A 23883-nucleotide genomic window follows, 5' to 3' on the forward strand; every position below is an offset into this window, starting at 1 on the left:
AAAAAAAAAAACAGTATTTTTTATATTTTAACATTTTTATCAGAGAAGGCTCAGTAAGTTCAGTATTATCAGTCTATTTTATGAATATAGAATAAATGTGGAAATAATCTTCTCTAACCCAAGAATTCTTAAATTTTGATTTCTTGAAGTAAATTTTTAGTAAACTCTACCCTCAACATAGGACTCGAACATAGAACCCCAAATCAAGAGTTCCAAGCTCTATCGACTGAGCCAGCCAGGCACCCCAAATTTTGACTTTTTTAAAGTCTACTTCTTATCCAATTAAAGCATTCTGCTTCTATAAAATAGAAATTAAGAATAAATCTCTCTATATTAAAATGAATATAAATTTGGAACAGAAGTAAAAACTGACAGGCTAAAAGGATACTAGTAAAGATAACTATGAAACCGGGACACCTGGGTGGCTCAGTCGGTTAAGAGTCTGCCTTAAGCTCAGGTCATGATCCCAGGGTCCTGGGATCTCTCTGACAAATAAATAAATAAATAAAATCTAAAAAAAAAAAAAAGATACCTACGAAACCAATAATCTTTTCCCTACCTTCAAAATAACTAAGCTATTTAAATTAAATTTTCCTTTGAATATACTTAGGAACTGATTTATCTCCCCCTCCCCCCAAAAAGAAAACATTCAGGAACTTTGCTCATTAAAATAAACCATGTTTTGGGGCACCTGGGTGGCTCAGTAGGTTCAGTGCCTGCCATAGACTCAAGGTCATGATCCCAGGGTCCTGGGATCTAGCCCTGCATCTGGCTCCCTGCTCCATGGGGAGCCAGTTTCTCCCTCTCCCTCTACCTGCCATTCCCCCTGCTTGTTCTCTCTGTCTCTCTCTCAAATAAAATCTTAAAAAATAAAATAAACTGTGTTTTAAGGGACAGCGGACAAGAAACTACAAGTAGATTTGTCAGCTATAAGGAATAACTGATAGATTTTAAAACTAATCACTATCTAATCTTTAAATCTTCTGATGAAGCAGACCTATTAAAAAGAGAATGAATTTTGGGGCGCCTGGGTGGCTTAGTTGTTTAATCGACTGCCTTCGGCTCAGGTCATGATCCCAGGGTCCTGGGATCAAGTCCCGCATCGGGATCCCTGCTTGGTGGAAAGCCTGCTTCTCCCTCTCCCCCTGCTTGTGCGCTCTCTCTCTCTACCTCTCTCTGTCAAATAAAAAAATAAAATCTTTAAAAAAAGAGAGAGAGAATGAATTTTGACTAGTGACATGCTCAATATCAGCAAATTAGAACTGTCAAAGCTCAGGAATAGCATTAAAGACTCTTTCAGAAGACTTTTATTACTCTAAGAAGCTAACTTCTTATATAAGTATGATGCAATCTAATAGCAAAATTGCTCTCCTAAAACACCTACATCATATTGCTAGAGTAGTAGAGTTAATTCTAGTCAAAATATATTCACAGGCATCAGGTTTTTTCCTTCAGTGACATAATTATAAGTTAATATTTACATCTGTTGTAAGACAGTAACGATAGTCATGATAAATTGGAGTTTTTATGATTTAAATGAACCTTCTAATTAATCCCTCTTTAAAATTAAAGGCAGTATTAATAAATACACTAATTCACTTCTGGGTAGTTCAGTCAAAAGGCAATTATTGGTGATGAAGATGAATACTCTAGAAATAAGTCAACATGTTTACGAAAAAAAGGAAATAAAAATTTTAAATGTATCCACGTGAGCAAAAATGTGCATGTGAGTGGCGCCTGGGTGGCACAGTTGGTTAAACTGCCAACTCTTGGTTTCAGCTCAGATTGTTATCTCAGCATCGTGAGATCAAGCCCTATACCAGGCAACGGGAAGTGTGTCTGTTTAAGACTCTCTCTCTGCCCCTCCCCCACTCTCTCTAAAATAAAATCTTTCTAAAAAATGTGCGTGTGAAATGTACATTGCATTTATAAAGGTAAAAAATTGGAAGCCACCTAACTGTCCAACTGCAGCAAGCAGCTGTAAATTTATGGTATATCCACTGAATGGATTAGTATGCAGCCATTAAAAATCATTTTTGAAGGCCATTTGAGGAAATAAGAAAATGAAATATATATATATTTCATATATGAAATGAAAAATGGAAGCTATAGAAATAAGTGTTAATATGTCTTGATACAAAATGTTTACAACACACAGATTAGAAGAAATTTTCTGAAAATATTAATAGTAGCTATCTCCTAGTGGTACAATTATAGGTTTCTTAGATTTTTTTTTTCTTTTTAATTCTACTGTGAGGTATTATAATAAAAAATCTTTAAAAAAAATAATTTAGAGTCGCCTGGGTAGCTCAGTCATTAAGCGTCTGCCTTCGGCTCAGGTCATGATCCCAGGGTCCTGGGATCGAGCCCAGCATCGGGCCTGCTTGTGTTCCCGCTCGCGCTCTCTGTGAAATAAATAAATATCTTAAAAAAAAAAAAAAGAAAAATCATTTAAAATAATATTGCTTTCACAGTAAAAGGAACGTATCAAAATACTTATTTTATGATTTCTATTGGTACTAGCTAAAAGAGAAAAGTTAGAGTCTAAAATATTGAGAATTTGACTATAAAAAATTAATAACTATCCCAGAAAAATCTCAAGATTACAGTCGAAGGGTCATTTCCTCTGACTCCTCTCTGTATTAGATTCCTTTTTTATTTGCCTTTGTAAGACCAGGTGTCTTTCCCTTCTCAGGTCTTATTTCAATTGTAATTACAGACTCATTTGTATTATTATTTGATTCATGTCCGTCTCTTCCACTAGACTATATGTTAAGAGCAGGAATTGTCAATTTTTATTTAACACACTCATATGTCCTCCACTGTACTTGACACATGGGCACTCAACGAACACTTCTGCAAAGGACAAAAGATTAAAAAGAGGGGGTTCTATTCAGTCCTCTCAATAAATTCTTTGGCTCCTAACATACTAACAAGAACTTTCATTCACACATTGAACTCAAGGTTTAAGAGACTCCAAAGTCTTAACATTTTCCCATGAGCTGTAAAACACTACTTTAGCTCTAGAAACAAGAGGATAAAAGCCAAAAACCAAATTTCCTACTTTGTGGTAGTTCTCATACCTGTATTAACAATTATTTCCGTTATCAGGAGCTGAAGGACTTAATATTGCACTTCAGGATATTTTAAATATTTACCTAAGGGGAAAAAAATCATGTTTCCATTCCATACCCTTGTTGCTTCCTCACCCCACCCTCTAAGATTCAGGTTACAACATTTTTCTATCTACCTTCAAAACATCAAGTTATTATTTCAAATTCAATAGGTCTAAAACTGCAATCTTCCCACTTTGCCACTTTATCTTCATTCTTTCAGGCAAGAAATTCCAGTTGCATGTTTCTTTCTACTCTAACAGTCCATCAAGTGTATCTAAAAATCTTTGAAATGTCTTACAATCCTCCCGCCTAGGCTTTCTCTCCAGTCTCCAAATCACCAACCTAACTAATGATCAAAGTAAGTCACTTGGCTTCATTTTACCTAATCTCCTGTAACAACTCTCATCCGATCACTTTGCCACTCTAAAATCAAGGGTCTCTTTAATGGTTCTAAGTGCGGTCTCTTGACCAGCAACATCAGCCTCACCTGGGAACTTCCTAGAAATGCACATTTTTAGGTCCACCTCAGACATGATCAGGAACACTGAAGTTTGAGAATTCCTGGTCTTAAAGCACCAAGTCTAGAGATTCCTTTACTGACCTTTGGAGGCTGTCCATAACCTGTCCCATTTTATTGATCTTATGTATTTCCCTTTAATAGACAGCCTTCACTCCAGTAAAGACATCTTCATGAAGTCCCAAAGGCTCATTTTCACCCATCTCTGCTCATGTGAATACCTTCTCATGTCTAACCAACCACTTCCCACTTTCAAGGCCCAGCTCATTTCCTATCTTTTCTATGAAATTATCTCCCTTAATTGTGATCCACAATTATCCTTCTTTAAATTATTATTTTTTAAAGATTTTATTTATTTATTTGACAGAGAGAGACAAAGCGAGAGAGAGAACACAAGCAGGGGGAGACGGAGAGGCAGGCTCTCCGCCAAGCACAGAGCCCGACGTGGGGCTTGATCCCAGGATGCTGGGATCATGACTTGAGCCAAAGGCAGATGCTTAACGACTGAGCCACCCAGGCATCCCTAAATTATTTTTTTATAGTTAATACAAGCTGGCTTACAATTTAACCATTTGTTGTTTTGTTTAACACATGGATCAAAGGTTTTGTTTTATCCTTTGTTCTTTTCCACTAGTTTAACTCTGGACACAGAATACCTGCTCAATAAAGCCTTGCCAGTATGGTTATGTCTTACTGACTTTTCTGTTTTGGAGGATACCGTAAGTCAAACTAGTATTCCAGCAGGGATTTTTTTTTTTTTTTTTTAAGTAGGCTCCACACCCAGCATGGAGCCCAACACAGAGCTTGAACTCATGACCCTGAGATCAAGACCTGAGCTGAGATCAAGAGTTGGCCACTTAACCAACTGAACCACCCAGGCGCCCCTCCAGCAGGGATCTTTTATATTTTCCTCTGTCATCTCATGACAACATGCACAAATTTCCTCTCCCAACCAGAAAGATTATAAAACACTGCAACAAGCTAAATACTGACCTCCACACCCATAAGGGTCTCTGTGACACGGACCAGAAAATCTCTCAATCTAAGCTATCACTCCTTCACAAAGTTGGCTTCCAACTAATTTCAGTGATACAACAATTTCACTCAGCTGTTCAGTGAGGTTTGAAAGTCACAGGAAGGCTGGGCATATTACCCACTGGAATGTAACAACTTGAATCAAAGAGTTCCGAAGCCATCTGCAGCCTATCCTAAAAGGTTATTCTAAAGGACAGAATGGAGATGGTGGGAGTGTGACAGATGGACAACCACCTGTACTATGAAGGCCCCCTCCAAAAAAGGGTATACCAATGCACACGAGAGGAAAAAAGCAACTGCCAAGTTTACTGCTTATGATAACAAAATGAGTTAAACGGAAATGAAACCAGGAACGAAAGTGGTAGCTACGGAAATTGTTTCTGCGGGTGGGCAACAACCAAGGTCTGAGGAAAGTGGCCTCCGAGTAAACAAAACTTTTTCTGAGAGCCGTATCTCAAGGGTTTGGCTGACGGGGGCGGGCCGGGGCTTGTCAGACGCTAGACGCATAAGAGCCTTGCAGCACACAGGGGACAGGAGAAGACGCAGAGCCGGGGCTTCGCCGGTCTTACTTTTCCCGCATAAGTAGCATCACATGTGGTCTACGTTGGGGAAGCGGCAGGGGGACGCCGGGGCCCACGGTACTGATAACCACTGATACGACTCACTCACCTTTCCCATTCCGAAGCAGTAGTGAAGTCCGTGATCTCAAATACCTCGGACTCGGGCTACGGTAAAGAAAAGATAGAAAAACAGATTGAGCCCCCGGGCCCTGACACGGAGAAGCGAACTTACAGACAGGAATAGGTAAGGAGGAAACACCTCACCTCACTGTCGGCCGCCATCTTGAGGAGCGCCGGGAAAGGCGCTAGGGCTGCCGGGAAGAAGAGCAGGACGACGAAGGGAAGGAGGATGAGGAGGGCGGGGAACGAGCGGGGGCGGGGCCTCGGCGCAGACCCGCCCCCGGAGGCACCTCCCCCTAGTAGTGAGTCCTGCCTAGAAAAGTCCTCAAAGGCTGAAATCATTTGATTTAAAAACAAACAAAAAAGAAAAACTTTGAATTTGAAATTTTCCTTTAAAGTAATGAATTCCTGAAGAGAACAGAAGCAAGGAGGTAAGACAAGGCCCTAGAGTCCTGTGGATAAAGTTGTATTAAAAAACCTAAACCACATTGAATTTGTTTTCATTCAACCTCTATTTATTGACTGCAAGGCCCAAGCCTAGATGCTGTAATATCCACCCTCCTCCACCCCCTCAAATAATTTACACCAGTTTGAGGAGCGTGAAATAAAATCATTGTGCTAGTTATCTGGTTTCTGGGAAGAGCAACATACTGTTCAGTGAATATTTCACTTTTTAAGCCACTGAGGAACAGAAGGGGTAGCAGCTAGATAATTATATCTCATACATACTGAAATGTATATCATGAAATGATACCATGTCCAGGATTTGCATGAAAATAATGGGACGGGAAAGTGGGTAGGGCTAGGAATAAAACCAGATTAGCTATGTGTGGGTAATAGCTTAAGCTAGAGATGGGTACATGGCTGTTTATACTATTCTACTTCTGTTAGGTCTGAAATTTTTCATAATTAAAAGCGGAAAAAGATTAAATCTCATTTAATGAGTTTTGCAACCCACAAGAAGGAATTTGGTAGAGGACTAAGAAATTCAGCTTCAGTGATTAAAAAAATTTTTTTCATCTTGTGGTTCAATCAGTTAAGTGGCCAACTCTTGATTTTGGCTCAGGTCATGATCTCAGGGTTGTGAGATTGAGCCCTGCTAGGGGTTCCACACTCAGCATAGAGTCTACTGGAGATTCTTTCCCCCTCCCTCTCCGTTCCCCTCCGCCCCCCCCACTCGACCCCCACTCGTTTTCTCTCTCTCTCTCTCTCTCTCAAGTAAATAAATAAATAAAATCTTTTTTAAAAAATTTCTTATCTTAAAAGGTTAGAGATATCAAAAATTCAGTGATATAGATAGGGCAGATGAGGAAACTAAAGTCAGAAGAATTTTGACAACAGATAGTTATTTCTAGTGCCAAACCTTGCACCCCTATATTCTGATGTTCCTTCTAGTTTCTATCTACTATACCAGTGGGGGATTGTGAGTTACTATGGCTCAGTCTTTCCCAAGAGGTCTCAACTTGCATCCTCCATTCATTTATAAGCATTTATAAACAGCTAACTATAAGCCAATCACTGTGTGAGGATATTAAGATGTATTGTAAATATAGACCCTTACTTCAAGGAACTCAAAGTCTAGTAGGGAAACTGGAAATTCATTGCACAACAGAATGAAGAGGTGCTGCATGTATCAGCATTAGTATCAGCAATGTAGTGGTCAATGGTAATCATGACAAGAAGAATCTTTTTTTTAAGATTTTATTTATTTATTTGACAGAGAGAGACACAGTGATAGAGGGAACACAGGCAGGGGGAGTGGGAGAGGGAGAAGCAGGCTTGCCGCCTAGGAGGGAGCCCAGTGTGGGGCTTGATCCCAGGACCCTGGGATCATGACCTGAGCCAAAGGCAGATGCTTAACGACTGAGCCACCCAGGTGGCCCTTGACAAGAAGAATCTTGAAGGAGAGCTGAAGGATAAGATGGGGCAACCAGGTTGAGAGTGTGGAAGGCTTCTAAGCATGTCTAGAGGCTCGAAGGTGGGAAAGTCTGATCCATCCAATGAACAAAAAGGGGGCACTTAGAGCACAGTGTTTGTGATGAAGTTGGAGAGGTATGAATGGGCCAGACCAAATAGAGCATCTGGACAGAGTTGGACTGTATTTGAAGCACAACAAAAGTCACTGAAATATATTCAGCAAGAGAGCAATATGATCCAATTTACATTTTGCAAAAGTCTGGCTACTATATGAACAGATTGGGGGTGCAGGCATTGTAAAAGAAGTAGGGACAGCTGGTGACTATTAAAGCATCCAGTGATAGATGATGGTGTGGGGTCTTGGACTGGGGCAGTCAGCTGACATGGTGAACTTATTTGATATGCATTTGGGAGATAACAATAGATGGGACTTGATGCTGGATTGAAAGTAGAGATAAGGGAAAGGAAGGAATCAAGATAATTTTCAGGTTTCTGGTCTGAGCAAATATGTGGGAAATGATGCCATTTCCTGAGATGAGCAAGACTGGAAGGAGCAAGGAAATTCGTGTTTGGTTTGGGTAGTGTGAAGTTTGACAGGTTTGTACCCAAAGATACTCAAGGAGTGGTGTCAAGGAGAAAATTGGGTATAAGACTAGGAATCAGAGGCAAGACCTGGTGGTGAAGATTTTTGGGTGGATCTTAAATCACAAGAACAGATGAGGCGATTTAAGAAAAGAGCCTCATCTGAAGACCTGAAAACATTTTATATTTAGAGAATGGATAAAGGAAAAGTATTCAGTGAAAGAAGGAGGAAAGAAATGGCTTGAGAAATAGGAAAGCAAAGAAAGAGTGATGGCACAGAACCCGAGAGAGGAAAATGTTTCACGATGGTAAATACTGACCGCTGCTTAAAAGCGAGTGATAGAGGAATATTGGATCAAGGGTGATTGATGTTGTTTCTGGGGTTTTCCTTTGTCTTTAAGGTAGAGGAGAACAGATATGTTTGCGTGTGGATGATAATCTAAGAGAGACTGATGATGAACGGGAGCTGGGAGAGTTGAAGTTCCTGATAAGGTGAGAGAGGAGGAAATCCAGAGCTGTTGGTCACACAACCCCAGAGGGCACCATTCACATTGCATTCAGAAGACTTGCTTCAGGAGGTGAACCCCTGAAGATCACCTTTCAAGTAGCACTCCCTGGAGTGAGCAAGGAGCCTGATGAGGGACTCAATCCCAGGAGTCTGGGATCATAACCTGAGCTAAAGGCAGACACTTAACTGACTGAGTCACCCAGGTGTCCCAAGTCTGTAGCTCTTAAGGTCAGACAAACCCAGGTTCAACCATTTACTAACTACAGTATATGACTTGGGGCAAATTACTTAACTCTTCCAAACCCATCATCTTTATTAGTAAAATAGAACTTCTAGGACCTCGTATTGCAAAAGATTGTGGCAAAGATTAAGTTCTATGAATGTATGTAAATTGTTTAGTGCAATGTCCTGGCACGTAGTAGGTGATCAACTGTAGTAGGAGCATTTATCATGAATTTAGTATGAAAACCAGGAAGTGCTACTCACATGAAAGGCATTACTTTTTCCTCCTCCCCGCTTATCCATGTTTCAGTACATACCAAAATGAGAAACTAAAAAATCACAAAGACTTTGCTGCAGGAAGTTAAATTTTAGAAACTGGATGAAACAGCCTTACCGGTTTGCTAGGTAAAGTTTTCTTCCAAGATATTTTTGGCTTCTTGTCTCCTCCCTGGAGAAATTTTTAAAATAAGTTATTTGTTAAAGCGAAGTGTGAAGCCAGGATGCTAATGATGTAAAGTACCCGGGGGAGACACACTTTTATTAGATTTTCACTGGTTCACAAGGCAGAAAAGATTTTGTTTCTTCAGTATTAAGAGCTCTTTGGCTACACGTCCAAAGGCAAGGGTTTTTCTGTTGCAAGCACGTTTCCTCACTGGCATAATTTTCGGTTATTTCGAGGTGTTAACCAATAATAGCCATGGGGAGAATTTTGACGCTTAGGCAATTTAAAAGGTTAGATGCCTGGGAAAAAAAAGTCACCCTTGGCTTAGTCCTCAGAGGAATGTGGGGGCATAACAATTTAATTAGGTCTTAGTGAAACAGCAAACATTGTGAGAGGGGCAACAGCAGTGAGACTACACCATCCTCACCTACCTGGATGCCTCTGTGCAGGGAGAGCAACTACAATAGAAGTAGAGCCGGAAGACAAACACGTGCTGTGAAAATAAGAAACTCTTTAAAGAGAAATCTCTAAAGCAAAATCCTCAGGCAGCATTTTTTCATTCACTCAGTAATATTTATCAAGTCATAGCATTGTGGTCAATCCTATGGAGGGATTCAAAGAATCATCCTTGCTCACAGTCTGAGATAAGACATATGATTTAGAAAGGGATGCATGATGGTTAATCCGACTTCTTCAAACTCTTTCCAAAATCAGTGGTAGGAAAATATCCAAGTGACCTTTCAGAACACACACAATATTTTTTTTAATTATTTATTTATTTGGTGGGGGAGAAGGGCACAGGAAGAGGGAGAGAGAATCTCAAGCAGACTCCTGGCTGAGCACAGAGCCTGACACAGGGCTCCATCTCACAACCCTGAGATCATGACCTGAACAGAAATCAAGAGTTGGATGCTTAACTGACTGAACCACCCAGGCATCCCAATAGTGGAGTACTTTTTTAGAATATTAAATATTGTGTGTGTGTTCTTCAGCTCAAGTCATGATCCCAGTCTCAGCTAGGAGCCTGCTTCTCCATCTCCTTCTGCTGCTCCCCCTGCTTGTGCGCTCTCTCTCTCTCTGCCAAATAAATAAATAAAATCTTTTTTAAAAATTTTTTTAAAAAATAGGGGCACCTGGGTGGCTCAGTCAGTTAAGTATCTGCCTTCGGCTCAGGTCATTATCCCAGGATCCTGGGATCGAGCCCCGCATTGGGCTCCCTGCTTGGTGGGAAGCCTGCTTCTCCCTCTCCCACTCCCCCTGCTTGTGTTCCCTCTCTTGCTGTGTCTCTCTCTGTCAAATAAATAAATAAAATCTTTAAAAAAATTTTTTTTAATAAATTAAAAAAAAAAGTACTCCAGTATTTCTTGAACTAGAAAAAGGTACAATCACCAAGGCAGGGAGTCTCCAGAGAATTTTTTTCTTATTATGTTATGTTAATCACCATACATTACATCACTAGTTTTGAGTCTCCAGAGAATTTTCAGAGAAGTGATTTATTCACTCCTTCACAGTCTTTAGTCACTTACCACTCATTCTGTCATTTCTTCATTTGCTAAAGATTTATTAAAAGCAGCTGCTATGTGCCTGGCACTTTGTAGAAACTAGGAAACAAAAACATAAAAATAAGATGCCTACCCTCAGGAAGTTTCAAGTATAAAGTAATTGAAGTCCTTCAAGATGATAATAATAAGTCAAGAACAACCAGTTCCAGTTCCAATTCTTAAGTGTGGCACATGTCTGGTAGATTCAGTTAAGAACAGTACTAGTTTGTCCAAGACTGTGTTTCCATTTTTAAAATATTTTAGTGGGTCTTGAACTCAGAATGGAGGAAACAAAAGAATTAATTGAAGAGTCTTGAGAAATGTGTACAAGTTTATGGAGTAATCATATCCTTCTAAGGGTACCTGGGTGTCTCCGTTGGTTAAGTGTCTTGCTCTTGATTTTGGCACGGGTCATGATCTCAGGGTTGTGAGGGTGAGCCCCGTGTGGGGCCCTACATCCGGCTCTGCATTCAGAGTGGAGCCTGCTTAAGGTTCTCTCTCTCCTTCTCCCTCTGACCCTCCCCCTCTAAACAAACAAACGAATAAATAAAATTTAAAAATAAAAATAAAAACAACTTAAAAAATAAAAAAATTCTAAGGTAAAATTTTATTATACCTGCATCTTTGTGATCATCTGTCAGAATTACTCTAGGGTGAATACTGAGAAATGGGAATACCAAGGTAAAGAATGTGTGCATTTTAAAAAGCAATAGATAGCACCAGATTGCAATGTCCAAAATGAGTGTTACAAATTTATATATACTCTAATAGTGTATAAGAGTTGCTATTTTCCCACACAGTTAATATTACAAGTCTTTTAAATTTTTGTCCGTATGCTAAACAAAACATGGTTTGATTTACATTTTCCTGATCCCTAGTGAGGTTAATGTGTGATTTAAATGTGTTTCCCAGCCATTTGTATTCCTCTCCTATTAAGAGTGATTTCAGGGGTGCCTGGGTGGCTCAGTCGTTAAGCATCTGCCTGTGGCTCGGATCATGATCCCAAAGTCCTGGGATCGAGCCCCACAAATAAAATCTTAAAAAAAAAAAGAGTGATTTCAAATCTTTCACTTGTTTTTCTGTGGTCATTTATCTTTTCTGTTATGGATTCAGGTTATGTCTCCATCATTTGTTTCCTGGCCCACTACAATAATCTTTTAACATTTCTATCTGCCCCTCTCCTTCAATTAATTGTTATTCCTGCTGTCAGGAGGATCTTCCTAAAATACAGATTTGATCATGTCTCCCGATGAATAAAATCTTTTTTTTAAGATTTTATTTATTTATTTGACAGAGAGAGACAGTGAGCGAGGGAACACAAGTGGGGGGGTGGGAGAGGGAGAAGCAGGCTTCCCGTTGAGCAGGAAGTCCAATGCGGGGCTCCAGGAGGGGCTCAATCCCAGGACCCAGGGATCATGACCTGAGCCAAAGGCAGACGCTTAGCAACTGAGCCACCCAGGCGCCCCGTGATGAATAAAATCTTCTAACGTCTCCCAATTCAGCTGGAAATAGCCTCACTTCCCCTCCACCCCCCTACGCCCCCACCATGTATTCTGTGGTCCAACCACACATGTACATGCCAAGCACAATACTTTCAACATTTTATGCTTTCTCTTTCCTCTGGACATGCTGTCGTTTAGTTTATCTGCAATATCCTTCTGTCTGTGGTTTACCTGGTGAACTATTTGTCCTTCAAATTTCAGCTCAGGTAATTATCTCTTCTCTGAAGACTCCCTATGCTGTTATAGGCTGAACTGTGTTCCCCCCAAATTCATATGTTGAAGCCCTAATCCCTAGTACCTCAGCATGTGATTATATTTGGAGGTAAGACTTTCACAGAGGTGAATAAGTTAATGAGGCCATTAGGGTGGCCCCTAATCCAATCATATTGGTGTTCTTATTTAAAAAAGGAGATTAGGCCATAGGGAGAGACATCAAGGGCTTGTGCACAGAGAAAAGACCCTATGACAACAGTGAGAATGAGCCACCTGCAAGCTGAGGAGAGGAGCCTCGGGAGACACCAAACCTGCCAACACGTTGATCTTGAATTCTCAGCCTGCAGAATTGTGAGGAAACCAACTTCGGTTGCCAAAGCCACCCAGGCTGTGGTATTTTGTTATAGAAGCCCTAGCAAACTAATATACCCCAGCCCTTCCAACTGAGAAAGTTCCAGGCTTCCCTAGAGCCTTCTACATAGCTCTGTGGTGGCCTTATCAGCTGATACAGGAGCCCCCCCCTTATCCGCGGTTACCATAGGTTTAGTTCCCCATGGTCAACCACCCTCGGGAAGCAGTAGTGTGAGGCTACGTCCGTCACAGCACCTGCATCGTTCCCCTCACTTCATCTCATCACGTAGGCATTTTTTTACCTCACATCATCACAAGAAGAAGGGTGAGCACAGTACAATAAGTTATTTTGAGAGAGAGAAAGACACGTTCACAGAACTTTTATTACAGTATAAGGTCATAATTGTTCTATTCCATGAGTAATTATTGTTGCTAATCTCTTAGTATGCCTAATTGATAAATTAAACTTTATTCTAGCTATGTATGTATAGGAAAAACCAGTGTATAGAGGGTCCGGTACTATCTGAGGTTTCAGGCATTCACTGCAGGTCTTGAAGCATATTCCCTGAGGATAAGGGGCGAACACTGGATTCTCCTTGTTTTGCATGCTTATCTTGCCACTGCTTCTGAAAATTTGTGTTTCTTGAAAAAAACATGATTTGAGTGAATGACTGTTTCTCAAAATGAGAGACAAGGGGAGGACTGCTCTTTGAGGAACCAATAGAAAAATTCATGGACCGCAGACCAGGCTGAGCCCAAGGGTAACCCTGCAGAAATTCTACACATCAGAAAGTACAGTACTTATAACTTTCTCTTGACAAAAAAGCTAATAAAGAGTACTGCTCCTCCTGGCAGCAGAAACACGGAAGGATGTAGAAAGTAAAATTGAGTAACAGCCTGCATGTGCTTGGATTAGCGTTAAAGCGCTTTAGGCTGAATGAGGTGATGAAAGAGTGTACAGAAACCTAGCAATCTCTGAGTGGTCTTTTACCCCGCAGCTTCCACTGACTCGAGGTGTGTGTGTGTGTGTGTGTGTGTTGTGTGTGTTAGCATCGTAAAAGTGGTTAATACTTCAACCTTGCAGTTAGGCCGCTTTGGTTCAGTCCCTAGCTCTACCATTTACTAGCTTAAAAATTTCTTCTAAGCCTCAGTGTTCTCATCTATAACATGGGGAATGATGGTGATTATAGAATCAACTCCTTAGAGCTGTTGTGGGGGTTAAATGACATCATTAACGTAAAGGACTAACCTAGTAAGAATTTAATAAATGCCACCTGTTGTTACAATAAAATATTTGCACCCTTTGCAGTTGAGTATATATAACAAGTACATCTTCTGAAGAAAACCCCCTGCATCCTCCAGTAAATGGCATTAAAAAAAAAAAAAAACTAGCAGCTATACAAATGGCAGACGACCCTATGTTTTAGAGTGCCTTGGGTCTACCTCCTCATGAGTGTTCGTGTAGTCCACAACTTAAAGTCTCTTACAGCTGGGTTTATTAGCTTTTATGAATCAGACAAAAATACAGTCCATTTCCTAAAGACTTTGCTTGGGAATATCACAAGTCTAGACAAGAAATACGTTCTGATGGAAGAACTTCCATTCACTGGTGCTTTTTCAAACATGACTCTAAGAGTACAACCAGTCTGGGGGTAATCTATTGGATTCTCCTGCTCTGTAACTTATATTTAGATTTGGAAAGGGATCCTTCTAGCACATTATAGCAATAACAAAGGTATGGCTTTCCTGGAGAAAGTCTCAGTGGGTAAGATGATAATGGCAATTGTGCCAAGCATGGAATTACACTACGGTCCAACTCCTTCAAGCACTTAAACAGCAACTTTGAAGAGTGTACAATGCTTGTTTTCCTTCCTGGATGAGATTGTCCTGCCTTCAATTCTCAAAGCTAAATGCACAGTGGATGGTTGCCTGGGTGACAACCCGTAAACTAAGCAGGCTCTTTGCAGCTAACTGAAGGGTTTGTGCACACAGAACCAGCTTTAATTATTTTTTTAAGTACTTTGAGCTGTGCAACATTGGAAAATAATCAAAGAAAAAATCTGTATCTATGCTGCTTTTGAATGGATCCTTTACTGAAGCGTGGGTTGACAGCTGTCCCAGAAATCAGTGCCACAATAAATTAGGATGACATCGACTGCTGTTTTTCTCGGTCTTTCTTCAACTGTGTATCAGCTCCCTCGGCAAAACGCAACATAGGTAAGCCAAATCTCCACTTTTTGGCACATTTTAGGTATTGCCCTATGTTGCAACTTTTTTTCTTCTCCCCAAAGGATGTCCCAGAGGAGGAACATCAGGTAAACTGATAGAGGAAACTATGTCCTAATCTCAAATAATTATATCCTTAGAGTTGCTGTAATAAACTATCTTTGAGTTTTCAAATATCAAGACAATCCTTTCTAATACTTTATGCAAATGCCTCTAGATCACAGGCTAAACTGGTAAGGGCAAGAAAAGTATACAAAAATACTTGCTTTGATTTAATTATACCCAGGGACATCTTTTATTTTAGTTTAGTCACTTAAGTATGTGTTAACTTTAAATGATACAAGTCTTCTTGTAAACACTCAGTACTGTATATATGTGACCTGGCCATATTTTCTCAACATGAAAAGGGATCCCATTACTTTAAGTCTCAATTACGTAAGATTCCAAATGAAATGTACAGTGTAATAAAATGCTTTGTTTTACAAGTAGACTAACAATGCACACAGTAAAAGATAAAAGACACTGGGTTTTACTGGATGCTAAACCAGAAATCCCTGTGGAATAAAATATTATTGCTTAAAAATCATTGATCAAAACAATCCTGAAAGGAAAACTGAGAAACATTTTCTTATTAAAAAAAACAACAACTTGGAAACGTGCAGACTGAAGATCAGAAGAGGAAATGGAACTCACTAATAAAAAGCAATGTGGGTCTGTCCATGTTAATCGAAAGAGCTTACCTGTGTATAGGAATACTGCTATATGCTGATCCAATTTTCATTGTCTTCCTCTAGCCACGACTCAGCGTGAGACAATGAATGACCAAATAATGACCACATTGCCCAGTACTGTAGTGGTTTGATTTGATAACTTGCAGGTTGCTATTTGGTTTAGCTCTTTTTTAAAAAATTTTTAATTCCAGGGGTGCCTGGCTGGCTGTTGGTAGAACATGTGACTCTTAACCTCAGGGTCGTGAGTTCAAGCCCCACGGTGGGCATAGAGCCTACTTAAAAAAAAAAATTAATTCCAGTAGAGTGAGCATTATAGCCTTATAATAGTTTGGTTTAAATCTGGTATATTTTTTATTAAATGGCAGATACTACTTGTGAAATGCTCTCACTTAAAGGTAACATTAAAGAATTAAGCCACAACTCCTGAACATCCATTGTCATTTCATTGCTAAGGGTAATAACCTTCCAAAGAAATATCTTTGGGGTTTTATTTCCACTTTATGAATGATTTTAAGTATATATTCCTTGCCTAGTCATTATTTGAATACCTGATTTTCAGCTTTACTTTGTTTCTGAAGGTGTTTCTTTTACCTATGATATCGCAAATACTTTTGCATTTTCAAAAAGAAGTATATAAATCCAAGTTTCAAAGCCATTTGCTGGGACAAATATGTATGCTGATTTTAAAATTTTTCTATGGCCTAATGTCGAGTGTATCATTTGATCCTTCAGCCCCTAGCAGTGTTCCAAGTACACTGCTTATTCAATGTTGATGATAATGATAATGATGATTAAGTGACAGCAGTCAACCAACTGTCTGCTTCCCTCAGAAGAGCTTAAAAAAAACAGGCACTACTCGTGGGAGTATAAATTGGTGCAGCCATCATGGGGAATAACCTGGCGGTATTTCGCGAAATTAAATACATTCGACTCATCCACCTTATTTTTTTAAATTTTTTATTGTTATGTCAATCACCATACATTACATCATTAGTTTTTGATGTAGTGTCCCATGATTCATTGTTTGTGTATAACACCCAGTGCTCCATGCAGTACGTGCCCTCTTTAATACCCATCACCAGGCTAACCCATCCTCCCACCCTCGATTCATTCACCTTAGAGAAACTTTTGCACAGTGCATAACAAGGCCTGAACAGGGATATTATTTGCAGTGTTGTTTATGGAGTGGCAAGTTGGAGGCAACTTAGATGTCCATAACCAAGGCACGGATAATAAAGTGTGGTGGAGACATGCTATGCAGCCATTAGAAGCAAACAAACAGAGGTACACATAAGTACAAGGTTAAAGCTTTAAAACAAAGTATTAAGTTAAAAACTAAGTAATAATACCATTTGGGCAAATTTAAAACATGCACAGGGGAGTGGGAGAGATCAGAGTTGAAGAAAGAAAAAATAAATAAAACAACAGCAAAACTAGACCCAGCCCAGTACTGCTAATGGGTATGATCAACCCACCCCTCTCTACCCAGGATCCAAAGAAATGAAAATAGGCCTACTTTACGAATGTTCCTTTAAATACCAGTTGCATTAAGTCTTTTTGGGGCCTAGCACCGACATGTCTCCTGGATGAGAGCCCATTTTGCCAACACCTGTGCCTAAATCTCCTCATCTGTAAAATATGGATAATAATACTATTCTCCGGATGGTGTTGTTTGGAATTAAATAGATAAAATATATGTAAAGCATTTAGAATAGCATATGGCATGTAGTAAGCATTCAATAAATGTTAAACATTACTGCTGTTATGATTATATTATTATTAATATTATTATTATGTAACAGCATTTTGAACAAAACTAGGGAGAGACTCGAGGAATTCATTCTCTATTTCAGTTTTTTCTCTATCAGAAATTTAGGGGCAAATGGTATTTATTCTAAGAAATTTAAATCAAAAGGAATAAGTGGTAATGTTAAATGTCAATTAGAAAATAAAACGAGGAGCGCCTGGGTGGCTCAGTCAGTTAAGTGTCTGACTCTGGGTTTCGGCTCAGGTCGTGATCTCATGGGTCACGGGATTAGCCCTGTGTCAGACTCTGCACTCAGTGGGTAGTCCACTTGGAGATTCTCTCCCTCTGCTCCTTCCCCCATGCTCGCACTCTCTCTCTTTCTCTCCCTCTAGCTCAATTAAATAAATAAATCTTGGGGGTGGGGGAAGAAAAGAAAATGAATTGCAAGAAAGATTGTGGATTGGATTCTAACCACTAGGTCAATGTTTCTAGAAGTTGTTTAATAATAGAAATGACCTGAAAGCTTGAGCAAAAAAAAAGGTATGTCCTAGAGACAGTAAAAAGATAAGTGGTTGCCAGGGATTGAGGGTCAGACAGTTGAATAGGTGGAGCACAAAGGATTTTTAGGGGAAACTACTCTAATAGTATAAAGGTGGGTACATATCATTATACATTTGTCCAAAGTCCTAGAGTGTAGAACACCAAGAATGAGCCCTAAGAGTAAATTCTAAACTTTGGACAATAATGATGTGTCAGTGTAGGTTCATCAGTTGTAACAAATGTACCAGTGTGGTGCTGGATGTTGATAATGGGGAGGCTGTGTATATGTGGTGTCAAGGGGTATATGGGAACCTCTGCGCTTTCCATTCGATTTTGTTGTGAACCTAAAACTACTCTAAAAAAAATAAAGTCTATTTAAAGCAAGTCTATTAAAAATAACTAACTAAAATGAGTCTATTAAAATTTTTTTAAATTAAAACAAAAAATGGGGGGAATCCCCAGCCTCATTCCATACAGGCTAAATCAAAAGGAACTTGGGAATCTTTATTCCTAACAAGGGAATGCCAAAATTCTTATGCTCAAGCTAGTTTAGGAAACTGCACTCGCCCAAGGCTGCATTTCTTGGAGAGCCAAGGAAACAAGACACCCTACTTACATGCCGGCTTTGTTGCTGACCTCATTGATTATCATTCTGTAAAAGCAAGTGGCTGCCTACCCCAGCATCAGGTCTTCCCTGGGTGCCCAAACACATCCTCTTGGACCCGTTTCTCATTTTCTATGGCCAATCGGTCACAAATCCTTTAAGCTTTACTTTCAATTTCTATTTTTGCCTTTCTGTTGTCTATCATAATAATCTTCTCAAAGTACCACTGTTCCTAAAAGGCACTACTCAAAACTCTCTGTGGGCTTCCCAACCTGTTCAGAAGTAAAATGTAGCTTCCCATCTGGTCCACTCTCTTCTCGTTGACCCTGAGTATGGGCCTCGTTCATGCCTTTCCCCTTGTCAAAACTATCCTTTCCTCTCCACTCCAGCTCCCCAAATATTTTTGATGCCCTTTTTCCCACAGAGTGCTCCAGTCACATGACTATCCCATTTCTCTGACATTGTAAGATTCATTATTTGTTGCTTGCTTTGACAATTATAATTTTTTTCCTTCCATTTTGTCTTAGCTATTTTATGTTATTTTCGATTGTGACAGGTCAATGAAAACAACTGAAGGACATACAGTAGCCTCTTAAATGAATGAATGAATTTATCAAGTAGTACTATTTCTGGGGTGAAATACATGTTCTCTTTGAAAAAGAAGGCCCTATATAATCTGGCCTATGAATTCTAAGGCATTTGTGTGTGTAGAACATGAAAGACCAATTCTAGACATTTTCTTGTTTATTTTTGGTAACTTTTATCCACAAAGTTGTACTATGAAATGGGCTTTTTGTTTTCTTGCTTTCAACATAATGCCAGTGCATTGCAAGTAAATTGCCAGTTCAATGAAATAGCATATGCCTACATGCAGTGACTATGGTTTTAGAAGCTGAAGGTGGAATATAGAGTCTGACAAATGATTTTGTGCTGTTTCCAACAGCAAGAGGCTCCATGGGAGAGATAATCTGGTGACTTCAAAAATTGCACTTTAAGAGGTATTTCAGTGATTTGGAAAACTGAGATGACATATATAAAATCAGGATTTTCCTGGAAAATCTGGAATGGTGGCCACCATGCTCTTCAGTGACTCACATTGTACTAGAGTTATTGAGGATACAAAATGTAAGGCATGGAATGTTCCTGCTACTGAGGAGTTTATGGTGTTGTTAGGAAAATAGAACTTCCATAAAGAAAATAGTTACAGGGATTTTAATAAACAACACTAAAGAAAATAAAATCCTACAAGAATTTTCACCAATAGAATGTACCAAAGCTTTGTTTTTTAAAATTATTATTATTTATTTAAATTCGATTAGCCAACATATAATACATCACTAGTTTCTGACGTAGTGTTCAATGATTTATCGGTTGCATGTAACACCCAGTGCTCATCACATCAGGTGCCCTCCTTAATGCCCATCACCTGGTTACCCCATCCCCTCTCCTACCTCCCCTTCCTCAACCCTCAGTTTGTTTCCCAGAGTCAAGACTCTCTCATGGTTTATCTCTCTGATTTCTTCCCCTTCAGTTTTCCCTCCCTTCCCCTATGATCCTCTACACTATTTCTTATATTCCACATATGAGTGAAACCATATAATTGTCTTTCTCTGATTGACTTATTTCGCTTAGCATAATATCCTCCAGTTCCATCCATGTTGATGTAAATGGTAACTATTCATCCTTTCTGATGACTGAGTAATATTCCATTGTATATATGAACTACATCTGCTCTATCCATTCATCTGTTGAAGGAGTGCCAAAGCTTTCTATATAGTATTTCAGATCCTCACCAGCCATTTGAAGAGGGGGTTGTTATTTCCATTTTAGAGATGAGGAAGTTAAGCTTGGAAAAGTTGAATGATGTGCTCAAGTTTACACAGTTGGTAATCTGTGGAGGAGGGATTCAAACCCACATTCTTTCAGGCTCCAGAGCCTCTGTTCCTCCCATGCTGGTGTTGATCCATCCTTTCTTCTACTGTACCACAGCAGAACTCACAAAGTGATGGTAAAAATTGTTATTTATAATTTAAAACATGTGCACAGAACCAAGACTGATGGGATTACTAGGTTTTCCTCTTTTTCAAAATTGTCTTTAAAACTGTTATAATATTTTATACATAAAAGAGGGAAAGAGGTGACGCTAAAGATAGAATACATTACGTTTGAACCACCCATGTTTTGTTGGCTCTCATTTAATTAAATTGTTTCTCTTCTTTGGCAGGCAATTATATGGAATTAGCAAGATGAATAAAAATAAACTGATTCCTGATTTCCTGGAAATAGTTTCAAGGGGTAATGTGGAACTCATCTGTGACTATATTACCAAAGTCCATTCCATCCTTGGAAACCTTAACTTTCAGCATCCAAAGACTGGGAATACACCTCTCATTACTGCAGCAGAAGAAAATCTAGCAGAGGTACTGTGTGATGTCCCGGGGCCCATGGGTAATCTTCTAAGCTAAGGATTCCAGGAATGAGCTCCTTACAAATAGCATCATCACTTACCTCTATAAAAGAATGCCTGAAGGCAGGCTTCAAAGGGAATAGGAAAGGGCTTCGAATGGGGACATGAGGATGAAAAAGACAAATTGCACTCAACTGGGCAGGTTGATGCCTCTATAAGTTCTTGAGAGTCTAAATGCAAGTGGCCTAGCCATCTCAATAGCCTCCCTCTTGACTATATTCTTAGCTTTTTTCTCTTTTGACTCCTTTCTATTAACACTTTTTAAACAAATTATAAAATGTAGCATATATGTTAAAAAATGTATATACAACCTAAAGAAAAATAATGACATTAGCACCCATGTACCTACCATCCAAGCCAAAAATTAGAATATTTCCATGACTCAAAAGCCTTTTATATTCTCCTCCTGAATTGTGTCCCCCACCCTTCATAATCATTACTCTGAATTTGGGGTTAATCATTTCCTCTGTTTTGCCACGGGTGCTTTCCATATTTATGTGATTACAGACAACAACGCTACTTTCCATTAGAATTTAATATGCTTAGATATCTCCTTTCTGACGACACATAAATAAACAAACACCTCCACTGATCCCACATCCTCCTCCAACCACATCCTTTCCTCTCTCAGACTTCTTCATCTGCAGATCTATGTCAAGAACTATGAAAGATCTAAGATTTTTACTCTGCTTATAAGCTAATAAGTTAGCCTGCCCCAATTTCTTAGATCCTTGGCATAAGAAACAAAACTGGGTCAGAGACAAAGGGCACTTTATTACTCATAACAATAGGATTACCAGAGTATTACCAGTTTTGTATTATTTCCCTCATCCTAATTCCCACAGGACAGTAGGAAGAGGACCAGATGACCCCTGTTTAGACAGTAGGTTAGATTGCAGCAGGAGAGGAACTCTAAATTTAGGGAGCCCAAATCTTTTATAATGGGTAGTAAGCAAACCTACTCCTTGCTTCGAAGGCTGTTCACTCTACAAACAAGCTTGAAAAGAATGTCTGAGGCAAAGGCAGTCAGTGCCTCTGCTCATACGACTTGTAGAAATGTGAGAAACCCAGAGAGACTTGTTTCCTAAAAATATTTACCTTTCACTTCTACACTGTCTTGACTCCTGGTGAATTTTCCCATGCGCATACCACTCTGATTAATCTGACCAACAGCGGCTGGAACCACATCCATTAATTTGTCTCATACAATATTCAGTCAAAGCTACTATCAATAGAACTCCAAGCAGTAGAATGAGGCCATATTGTAAACTAGTGTCAACCATGCCATCAATGGTCCTGAACCCCTCCAGCTGAACAAATCCCATCAACCAGATGGCTTTCTCCTTAAGTTTCTCTGTTGATCTTCTCTCTTGGTCCAAGGCATCAACCCAGGTGAAGCAGTCTGTATTAGCCATTGCACAGACTTCACCTTGACCCACAAGGAGGAAGTCTAGGACAGTTCTATCATTCATAACAACCCTGGCCAGTGACTTGACTGCTGACCTGAATATCTTGAAGGGATGAGGTGGTATCATTGATGACTTTAGCTAAAGGCAGAAACAAATTTTGTTCTACTTTTTCTAATTGGACATCTGTCTTAGGGATAATTGTCCACAAGGGGCACATAAATGACAAGTCAGCTATCCCCCAGGGAAGCTCCCTCCAGTAACCAATGGTAGCTTCATTTTGGGAAAGCTCTGAAGTCATCTGAAGATACATCATCTACTCATGGTATTTACTTAAAGATTTGAAGATCTCTTTTGACCACCCCTGAAGCATAAGTCATTATGTTTTCAGAAGCCATACAAGTTAATGCCAGGTTTCTCTACAAGAGGTATAATCTTGGGGGTACCCCTTGGGGACAAAAATGTGGTGTTCTCAATTGTTGGGCTCCTTTGAGTAGGACCTACATTAGTCAGGGGGCACAGGTTGACAATGTCTCCATGTGACCTCTCAGCTGGCTGGTTGGTCTTAGAATTCTCAATTTAATCTGAGTAACTGAGTCTGGTCCTTGATTTGGGAGGATTACCAGTCCTGTTTGTCCCTGCCAACAGCCAAGCAGTATTCATAACCCCCACAGAATGAGAAGTGATGGCTGCGGGAATGCGAGTGGGAAGAAATCTGGAGGTGTAGACAGGTGTTTTACATGGAAGGTGCAAGAGGTGGGGTTGTTGACTGCAGTTAGTAATAGACTTTTTTGTAAAGCTAAGGGAACTGGCAATCAAGTCATGATTAGGGCTGTCTGGCAAGGAATAGAAGACCCAGTAGTCAGTCACATATAAGGTGCCTTGAACAGTTTGGGAGAGACTCTCCAGGACATTTTCTTTCATGAAGAAAATGTCCTGGGTGGTTCTAAAGAACAAAGGTCATCAATGTCTCTACCTTCCCTGTACTTCATATGGTTGAAAATGCTCTCTCTTTAGGTACCCTCAACCACCACAAAATCTGTGTATCCCATTTCAGTGGCTCAGCTTCACCCCGATAACAGTTCTCTACTTTGTGCCCAGTCTGTGTTGGTGGCTGTGTTGCCATGTCTAATATGATGATGGATTCAAGTAGCAGTGGAGGAAATCTGGGTTGCATAGCATCAATCAATAGTTTTATTCCAGTCTATCTCATCAGACAATGGACGCTTGCCATGGGCTTCTACATGAGTTGACCCAGACAGTTTGCTTCCAGTTTATGGCCCTAAAGAGAAGTGTTTTTCGTCTGCCAGTCTGTAATTTTCTAAGTGGCAGACCCAAAAGCCAGACCATTGGCAACAGCCCCAAAATCAGTAAAAATATAACAAGGCTCATCAAGGGGAGTATTGGCCAGAGCTATGGGAACAACCTTGAGTTTTACCCACTGAGTGGAACAACCATGTCCCTTGCCAGTTCTGCATAGCTGACACTGAGGCCAACCAGCTGCAATAGCCCAGTGCACACATCAGGTTTCATCTT

At 39.8% G+C, this 23883-nt stretch overlaps 2 protein-coding genes across 4 annotated transcripts in view; one reads left to right on the top strand and one right to left on the bottom strand.

The window, feature by feature from the left end:
- The window catches only part of RAB3GAP1 (RAB3 GTPase activating protein catalytic subunit 1), a 115532-nt gene extending 109961 nt beyond the window's left edge, over positions 1-5571 (bottom strand). For 2 of the 3 annotated variants that reach the window (XM_025856892.2, XM_073884645.1), the window contains exons 1-2: positions 5493-5571; positions 5338-5393 (exon numbers count right to left, since the gene is read on the bottom strand). In XM_025856892.2, coding sequence (XP_025712677.1) covers positions 5338-5393; positions 5493-5510 — 74 coding nt within the window. In that variant the 5' untranslated portion in view covers positions 5511-5571. The remainder of the gene's footprint in view (positions 1-5337; positions 5394-5492) is intronic. The other variant, XM_073884654.1, reaches the window with a different exon arrangement.
- A 2717-nt stretch (positions 5572-8288) lies between these two features.
- MAP3K19 (mitogen-activated protein kinase kinase kinase 19) overlaps positions 8289-23883 on the top strand; it is a 71877-nt gene continuing 56282 nt past the window's right edge. The window contains exons 1-2 of the mRNA XM_025856911.2: positions 8289-8339; positions 20699-20894. Coding sequence (XP_025712696.2) covers positions 20721-20894 — 174 coding nt within the window. The 5' untranslated portion in view covers positions 8289-8339; positions 20699-20720. The remainder of the gene's footprint in view (positions 8340-20698; positions 20895-23883) is intronic.

This window comes from Callorhinus ursinus, unplaced genomic scaffold (assembly GCF_003265705.2).
Source record: "Callorhinus ursinus isolate GAN/ISIS: 27379988/994484 unplaced genomic scaffold, GSC_fseal_2.0 scaffold2, whole genome shotgun sequence".
Classification (NCBI taxonomy): Eukaryota; Metazoa; Chordata; class Mammalia; order Carnivora; family Otariidae; genus Callorhinus; species Callorhinus ursinus.